Genomic DNA, 8,493 nt, shown 5'->3' with positions numbered 1-8,493 from the left:
TTCCTTTTTTGCAACTTGTTTATTGAGAAGAAACCATGTCTGGAGGAAGCAGTTTGACAGGAATTCCCAGCACCAGTGAGATCAGCTAAGGGACCAGGGAAGCCTGTGTTTGTTATATTGGGTACAGTTGGGCAGATGGGCCAATGGAAGCAGAAGCGGTGCCCAACTTGGGCAAATGTTCTGCAGCTTGAAAACCCTCTTCAGGTTTCAGTGGTGAGGGGGAAATAGGCCCAAAGGGTTGTCAAGGTAACAGCTACATCAGGGAGGGCCTGACTGTTGATTGAAGGGGGAGGAGGGCTGGCTACAAAGAGTCAACAGGTGATTCCTGTCAGAACCAGGCAAGGGAGGGGCTGCGGCTATACCTTAGTGGACCTTTGAGGATGGTTAAAAAAAAAAAAAAAGGCTGGGGGTGGTGGCGCACACCTCTAATCCCAGCACCCGGGAGGCAGAGGCAGGCAGACCTCTGAGTTCAAGGCCAGCCTGGTCTACAAGAGCTAGTTCCAGGACAGGCCACAAAGCTACAGAAGAATAGTGTCTTGAAAAACAAACAACCAAAACAAAAAAGGAGGGACAGTATGCCAGAGGCAAGGTTTCCCCAGAGAACACAGAGCAGGCCACTCCAGGGTGGAGCACAAGGTATGGATGGCTGGGAGTGAGTTGGGACCCACGTACCTTTGCAAGGATGCCAGGTTTCTTCTTTCAGGCTTCTTGGGGCTTGGTCCTGAGCCAAGGAGGCTGGCTGGCTGCATGTGCCAGGGGAGAAAATTCACTTAGAAGGAAAAAGTGCTTGTTCTGCTACATACAGCCAAGGAGGGCTGCTGACTTCCCACAGATCCCTGAGACCTGCGTCCGCACTCTCCATCCTCAGAGCAAGTCTGCAGGAGGCTGCAGAGAGGAAATGACTGAAAGCGAACGATTCTGGCTCAGGGGGGTGCAGGGTTCCAGTCTGCCCTACCCACCCACCCCAGCTTCATCAGGAGGCTGGCAGCACCCCAGCACTAGCAGGCCTGGAGTGCTGGATTTGTACCCAGCTCTCATGGTGATGGTGGGGCTGGATCTGTGTAGCTAAAAATACCCAGGAATCCAGCCAGCTGCTGTTTAGAGCCTCCTCAGAGGTCAGGCCAGGCCAGGCTGGTCTAGCTGAGGAGATAAGACTCACTCACCCACACAGGGTGGCTTATTCCCTCACCAGCAATGTTCTGGGGGCCCTGGGTCACTCTCTGATTCTCCAGGAATTCCTGGAAAGCGTAGAAAATGGAGAGATTCCTTCAGTTGCTTCTTGCCACAAAAGCCCTCAGGGAGCCACAGGACGGTCTCAGGGAAGACTACTACTGGAAGACTATGCTACAGAGGCCAGAAGGGAAGCGAGCCCAGGAGAGCAGAGGCAGAATGCCTTCAGTCTTTCTGGACAAAGTACAGATTTAGATGGGAGAGGCTGAGGGCACCACTCCCCTACTCAGAGGCCCCATAAATCAATTATTTAGCTATCCAAATGTAGATGGTACCAATAGTAGTGAGAGATAAAGACTCCAGGTTCCACTTAACAGATAAAGGGGGGCGGGGAGCCAGGGTGCCTAGGGTGCCATCTTAGCCACCCGGCTGGACAGTCTTCCTCCAGGCCCCAGCAGCCTAACAGCTCTAGGGAACCAGTGGAGGATGGGCAAGGCATTTCTAGAGGCCAGGCTGGAAAAACGGCTTAAACTGGGCATAAAGGATTGTACTTATGGTCCCAGCCTGTCAAGAGGACTGACATGGCAAGACCCTCTTCTGTCAGAAATATTTCTGTTAGACATAGCCAAAAGGTTGTTTGACTTGAGCACAGAACAGTCTGCGAAAACACCGGGGGCAGGTGATAGAGTGGGGTGTTTCTACCCATCTTGACTACTGTCTCCACTTAGAGTGTCTAAAAGGTCATATCCCAAACTAGGGCTCCAGGCCAGGTAGAGTAGACGGAAGGGGCGGGGACGCTGGAATCTCTGTAGTGAAGCTAGTCCTGCCACCTCCCAGCTCAGGCCGTCCTTCCGCTGGCGTGGCCCTCTCTCAGCAGGCCAAAGCAGCCCCGCCCCAAGCTAAGTGGGTGACCAGTGGGCGGGGCACCCCTCAAGGCCAGGAACAACAGCCTTACAAACTGCTCCACCCTACTGCCCAGGAGGTGATAAGGGGGCCAAAAAAAAAAAAAAAAAAAGAAAGAAAGAAAAAAGAAAAAGAAAAAAGGAAAAACAGAGCGCGCGCACGCGAAACCGGAGGTGAGAGCCTGAAGTGGAAATGGGTCACAAGTGGGCCCTGTCACTTCTGCCTTTCCCTTTCAAGCGTCACACCACAGTTTAGCACGTAATTGTTCCCCAAGTCTATAGCCCTCCAGGGTACAGCTGACACAGCGCGACTTAGTCAATTACTTAGTCTGAGGCTGGAGGAGATAAAGACCCCAGACCCAAGGACTCGACCAGAAAAGCAGGTCTCTTAGAAGAACCAAGTGGCTTACAAGGTCCGTATTGTATGAACCCAATCAACTTAGAAAAGTGCTTTTCCTGGCTTTTCCCACTCGGGGCGAAGAGTTCAGCCCTCCCAGCACAAAGCAAGCTCACCCAGAACTGGAAGCCTGGCCCTCTGTATCAGCGGGAGCCACAGGACCATTCTGGTTCCTTGCTATCAGACAGCTCTCTGGCAGTGATGGCAGCAGACAGCTGGAACGGGAGGGTGCCTAAAATAACCCAGAAAGCTGAGCAAGGGGGTTGTCAGGGGCCCAGGCTCTGGGCTGAAAACCAAGATAACCTGGAACCCTGTCTGTCCTGGCCTCAGAACCTTGGGTGAGCTGTTTCTTTTCTTGGGGCCATTAGTGGGTAACCCTTAAAAGCCGTGACCCACTACAGAACAGCCCACTGGACCCGGAACAGCCCGGACTGAAAACTGCACAGGAAGAAAAACAGCTGGCCGCCTTCCCAAGCAGAGCCAGTTTTCTTTCTCCTTTGCCTGGAGGCTCCGGCACGTGCTTCAGGAAGTGGGCTGGCGGGGAGGAGCCCAAGACACAGCCCAGCCCCCACCCACGCAGCCACTCCCAGCAACAATCCCTGTCGTAATGGAAGCCAGAGCAGGAGTGCGGCCCCCTTAATCGCCATTAATCCTCCCATCAACCCTTTCCAGCAGTTATGATCCTTTTACGGGGGAAGGGGGTGGACGGAACAGGATGACAGCACTGGCCCAAGGTCACTAGCTCACAGCTGCCAGTCTTGAATGATCCCCCGACTGGGCACTAGCCTACCTCCAACAACCCCTCCGTGAAGCCTGCCAGGCTCCCCAAAGCCACACTTCAGCACTCACTGTAGGGGTGACGAACAAGGGGAAGAAGCTGGACGCTTAGGCCAAAACAAGGGAAGCACCTGCAGCCAAATGGCTCATCAAAGAAACAGATAACTAGGAGCACTCTTGGGGAGGTAGGGGTCAGAGATCAAGGAGCACACCACTTTCAGCTGTGAAGTTTCCTGGGCCGGAGGAGGGCTAGCCAACTGGAGCTCCACAGATGGAGACTATCCCAGGTGTCACCTAGCAGGGAAAGTCTGGGAAACTGGCAGTGCCTGGGACCTTGGAAGAAGTGCTAATCCTTAGATGCACCTTCTGAATGAGACACTAAGAGCCGGGCACAGTGAGGTTCAGTGAGTTCCCCTTCTGACTTATGATACCTGCCTAATTCTTGCAGCTAAGGAGGCGGCTCAGAGACCGTGTTGACTGTGCACGGTAAACACACGTAAAGATCCCGTCTACTTCACAGCCAGCTTTGAACGGGTCTAGAAGCCAGGCTATCGACAACCTGGCCTTGTTGGGAGCTAGAAGGCCACTGTGAGAATCCAGGAAAAGAAGTCAAGAAAACCTTTTCTCTGGGAAGGTTGCCTGAGATTTCAGGATTTTTGGTTCTTTGTCTAGCCAGCATCAGAGGGTGGCTCATTTGGCCACCCTAATGGGACTCAGGAGAAATGGCTGAGGCACCACCGGCAAGCCTGGCAGCAGTCAATGCCTTCAGAAGCTTCCAGGACCCTCCCACCCACCATAAAACACACCACTGGGAAATACTTCGTAGTCCTGCTCTAGTAAGTTGCTAAATTCGGCAGAGAATCGCCCGCCCTAAACGCCTGACAACAGAGGTTGACAGGCGGGGCTGGATGGACCCAGCAGGCCGCCCATTTCACACACAGACACAACCGCCACATCAGCGTGGGGGAGGGGCTGCTGAACCAGCCCAGCGAGTTTGGGGATCCCAACCCGCCCTTCGAAGGCCGCAGGCCAAAGCCCCCTGATACAGTTCTCTCAACTTGGGAAAAGGGCTCTTACCTACCTTAGTGGAAAAGCTGTCAGTCAAATTAGGCCTGTTCCAGTTGTCCAGAGGAGGATTGTCTACTGTGGGGATAACCGAGACATTGCTCCGGGCTCCGGGCAAGACCTGTGAATTCGGACGATCTGTTAGGGCAGTCCCACAGTTTGTAGGTCAGAGAATGGATCGGTCAAATGCAAACCAACAGGGTCTACTAGATAGAAAGGGAGCCTCAGAAGTGCTGCCCCCCCTTTTCCAGCTGACAAGGCAGCCCTCACTCTGGAATGGGTGGGGGTGGGGTGGGGGTGGCTGAGTCACTAAGGTTCAGCCCGGGCGACAAGCAGCAGGAGACGGCTCATCTGCATTTCCAAAGGCCCGCCCTGTCCGCATCCCCTCCCCCAGGAAGGCTGAGATCTAAGGCTTTACCCTCGGGCACTATCACGGGAGGTGGGGGTTCCCGAGGGGGAGGCCCCAATCGGCTTTCCCAGGCCTCAACCGCCCCCCCTCCTCCTCCAACACACACCTCCAACCCGCAGAGCTAGGTTGGAGGCTAAGCCCCTGGCGACCAAGTGAAGGGACTCAGGCACCGCGAGGGCCTCTATCCCAAAGTGGGGGACAAAAGGGGAGACCCGCCCCTCCGACTCGGCTATCACAGAACGACTGGGGGAGGCAGGGGTGGGTCTCCTGAAGCCGAGTGGGCAGTGAAGGGAGGCTTGGGTAGCCTCTTAGCCCTTGGCTACTTGGCTCCTGTTCCGAGGCAGAACAGCAGGCACAGCAGCCTGAGCGAGGCCTCGTGCCCTCCTTGGCCATGGAGTCCGGGGCTTCAGCGGAGATCAGGGTCTTCAACCCGCCTCCAGCGGCTCGCCCTGCCCAGCTCCGGCTCCTCCCGCGGCCGCCACTGAGGGAGTCGCAAGCTTCACCCGAAGGCGGGCGGGGGTGGGGTGGGTGGGCGAGTGCGGGAACTGTGGTACGCGACGCCCCGGAGGCCCAAGGCCCCAGAGACCCGTCACCGGCATCCCGGGTGCCTTGCCTTGCAGGCTCTTAGGACCCGGGACTGCCTCCCAGCGACAACCGGGGAAAAGACAATGGCGGAAGGAAGGAGGAGGAGAGCCGGCCGCCATTAGCCACCGCAGCATTGAGCAGCCGGGCGGCCCCAGCCTTGGCCCCAACCCGGCCCAGCCCGCGGCTCGGCTCAAAACCTGAAAATAAAACTCATGTTTGGGAGGGAGGAGCGAGCGCGGCCGGGAGGACAGGCAGCACCCGGCTGCAGGAGGGAGAGATGCTGCGTCATGGTGCCAACATGGACGCCGGCCTTTTGTCCTTTCTCTCTTTGGAAGAGCAGGCGAGCCCCGGAGCCCCAAAAAGCTGCTTTAAGGGTGCAGAAACCTCACAATCAAATGGGAACGAAACCTTAGGATGGGTGGGAAGGTTTCCTCGCTCTTTCACCCCCTCTATCTCCAAAGCACTTCAATTTCTTCTCTGCCACCAAGGTTCAGACCTGAGGCGAGCCAAAGAGACTATCGCAGACAGCTCCATGGATGTCCCAGAGTACTGGGGAGATGCTCTCTTCGCTTTGGGGGCAGAAGAGGCAAAGGGGTCTGGAGAGTCTTTGTCCCCTCACCCGCCCACTGTCACCGGTTGCCAAACTCAAGCTCCAGAAACCTCAGCTCCCATCATCTACAGCCCATGGCCTGCTCAATCAAGAGTTCCTCGAAGGGGGCAAAGGCACTTAAAATTTTTTTAAAATTATTTTAGTTCTTTACTTACCCGCTCAGCCCGGTGCCATGGAGTCTAGAAGAAAAAAAACTGGGCGGTGTTTTTGGAGATGTTATTATGAAAAGAAAGGTTTTTTGTTGTTTTGGTTATTTAGTTGGGAAAAAAAAATCTGGGGTAATGGTGTTCTTTTGTTGTTACCTTTTTGTAAGTTACACTCAGGGTATTTTCTGCGCCTTCCACGACTGCAAACTTTCCAGGGTTGGGCTGGCAAAAAGGCGGCTTCGCTGTGGACTGTTTACTGCTCTGGATTTAGCAATGGTGTCATCATTAAGAAACAAAAGGCGAAAACACAGTCAAATCAAACAAAAGGCAAAATAGCTCACCAGCCATCCCAACCACCAGAGAAAACAGCACCGGGTTAACGTAGGTGTTTGGCTTGCACCAGCTAGGACTTGTTTTCTCAGTTTTATCTAGTTTTCAGTGACGGCTTTGAGTCTTTGTAAAGAAAGACTTCCTTTCTCTCAGTAACCCCCCCCAGTCGAGAAAAACAGTTGTTTTTCTTCAAAATAGATCGATTTTCAAAGAAAGTGTACGAGTTACTGGGGAAAAAATCGGAGCATCTATTGCTGTAAACATTTTTCAAAAAGCTTGAACTAAAAACCGTAGCTTTATAAAAGCAAACGTCTAAAAGCATTTTAACTGACTTACATCAGACAGAGACAAAGACATACATGCAGATGAAGATTCCGAAAATTCAGGACATCTCAGGCGACAGTAACATGAAACTGCAGGGCAGGAAGGACAGAATGGACTGGGTACTTACAATGTAAAAGGTTTTTAGAAAATTTAACAGTAACAGCTCACAATCTTTTTGTTGCTGCCATTTCGCTATTCCTACAGCTATACATTTAAAACATTACCTTGTTAAAAAGAGTAGTTAATAAGATGACCAGGTTAAGTGTTTAATAGAGGAAATTATATTTAAAAATTTATTGTTCAGTCAAGAGAATACAGATTAAGACAGCTCCAAGCTCTCCCCCCACCCACCCAAGAAAAAAAGAGGAAAAAAAATTAAATATGTCATTTACTTAGGTTTTTTGAATTCAAAACTGTTAACTGCTGACATTAATAGTGTGCTATGACCTAGTTATACAAGACAAAGATGGATTCCAAGTCATAAGGAAAAATCCAGATCTTTTTAAAAGGTCTTCTTCATTCTTCCAAGTGTGAGTCCTTTGGCAAATGTTAAACACATTCAGGCGTCCTGAACTGGATGGTGGAGTCAAAGGAAAAGCATTCCCCATTTGCAACAAAGGAAAAACCCACTTGGCCATTTAATTCCATTGCAGAAAAATGGCTCCCCTCATCTGTTGGCCTCTCCTTGGAGTCTGATGAAGGATGTTTTGAGATCAGCGTCTAATAACTCAAGCCCTATAGAAGCCGTGTGCTGATTGGCTGCCGCGCCCTGCCGCCCTGCTCCAGCCAATTACCTACCCACGGCCAAATTACAAACCCCGAAAAGAGCCCCAATATGAAATACACCACCACGAAGCCCCAGCGAGGCGGCTGCTTCGTGTCGGCAGCCCGAGAAGAGAGACCGAGGGGTCTGCAAACATATCCACGCGAAGCCGGGGAAGCCTCCGAGTTGAACTCACAAAATGGAAGCCGAGCGCTGATTGGCCGCCGCCACTCCCGGACCTTTAATAAAGAAAGGGGAAGGAAAATGATAAATGCAAAAAAGGGGACTCTCTGTCGCTGGTGCCTGGAGGAAGAAGCATGTGTTCAGGACAATTACTGGGCGCTCCCCTCCAAAAATAAAAACAGAAAGGAAAAAAGAAAAAAAAAAGCTATCTTCCACGTCCAGGCGAGGGCCGTATCCTCCCAGGAATGTGAAGTCTAATGTGGTTCCAAATCTTGGTTTCCCCTCCCCAGTACTGCTCCAGGGAGGGAGGGGGTGTGCGGGCCGAAGAGGAAGCGGGATCGGAGATACCTCGATTGCAACTCGTTTGGGGTCGACGTCTGCCTCCCCAAGCTCCTAGTATTCAAACACACAATCGCCCCCCTCCAAACCCAGCCCTTTCGCCGAGTCTCCACGCGCCCACCTCCGGTCTGGGCAGTTTGGAAACAGTTTGGGAGGCCCCGGGGGCGCACGCCGTGAAGTGCCCGGTAGCTGGAAGGGTAGTCCCAGCCGCGGGAGGTAGAAGGCCGAAGAGACCCCCCTCTCCCCCGCCAGCCAAGCCCCCCACCTCAGTCCCAGCAGAATAAATAAATTAAAAGGCCTTCCCCCCGGGGAGGGGGGGAGGCAGTGTGGGAGCGCGCGAGTGAGGGGTGGGGGGCCGCTGGGGCCCGGGGCTTTGGCGGCGCAGCTGCCGCCGCCGGGAGAGTGCCTGGGGAAGCGGCGAGGAAGGCGAGGGGAGGAGGAAGAGGAGGAGGAGGAGGAAGAGGAGGAGGGTGAGCGCTCGGGTCGGGCTCCT

The 8,493-nt window shown here is 53.5% G+C and overlaps 1 protein-coding gene across 1 annotated transcript; it reads right to left on the bottom strand.

Annotated features, from left to right (window-relative positions):
* On the bottom strand, positions 1–8,484 carry LOC146895398 (uncharacterized). Its single transcript, XM_085679399.2, has 5 exons — positions 6,728–8,484; positions 6,218–6,322; positions 4,328–4,432; positions 2,586–2,701; positions 1–885 (listed from the first exon to the last, which is right to left on the bottom strand). The coding sequence occupies exons 1-5, from the start codon at positions 6,746–6,748 to the stop codon at positions 771–773; spliced, it is 462 nt and encodes a 153-aa protein (XP_085535525.1). The 5' UTR covers positions 6,749–8,484; the 3' UTR covers positions 1–770.
* Between the last annotated feature and the right edge of the window lie 9 nt (positions 8,485–8,493).

This window comes from Myodes glareolus, chromosome 2, assembly GCF_982192425.1.
Source record: "Myodes glareolus chromosome 2, mMyoGla1.1, whole genome shotgun sequence".
Classification (NCBI taxonomy): Eukaryota; Metazoa; Chordata; class Mammalia; order Rodentia; family Cricetidae; genus Myodes; species Myodes glareolus.
This window is presented reverse-complemented; position numbering and strand designations above follow the sequence as displayed.

Excerpts from the sequence above, each read along its gene's own strand:
- LOC146895398 (XM_085679399.2), bottom strand. The coding sequence starts at position 6,748 with ATGTCTTTGTCTCTGTCTGAT. Across the intron at positions 4,433-6,217 it reads TGAGTGTAACTTACAAAAAG|GTCTTGCCCGGAGCCCGGAG; the intron begins GTAACAACAAAA and ends CCGAATTCACAG. Across the intron at positions 2,702-4,327 it reads CTGACAGCTTTTCCACTAAG|GCACCCTCCCGTTCCAGCTG; the intron begins GTAGGTAAGAGC and ends GGGTTATTTTAG.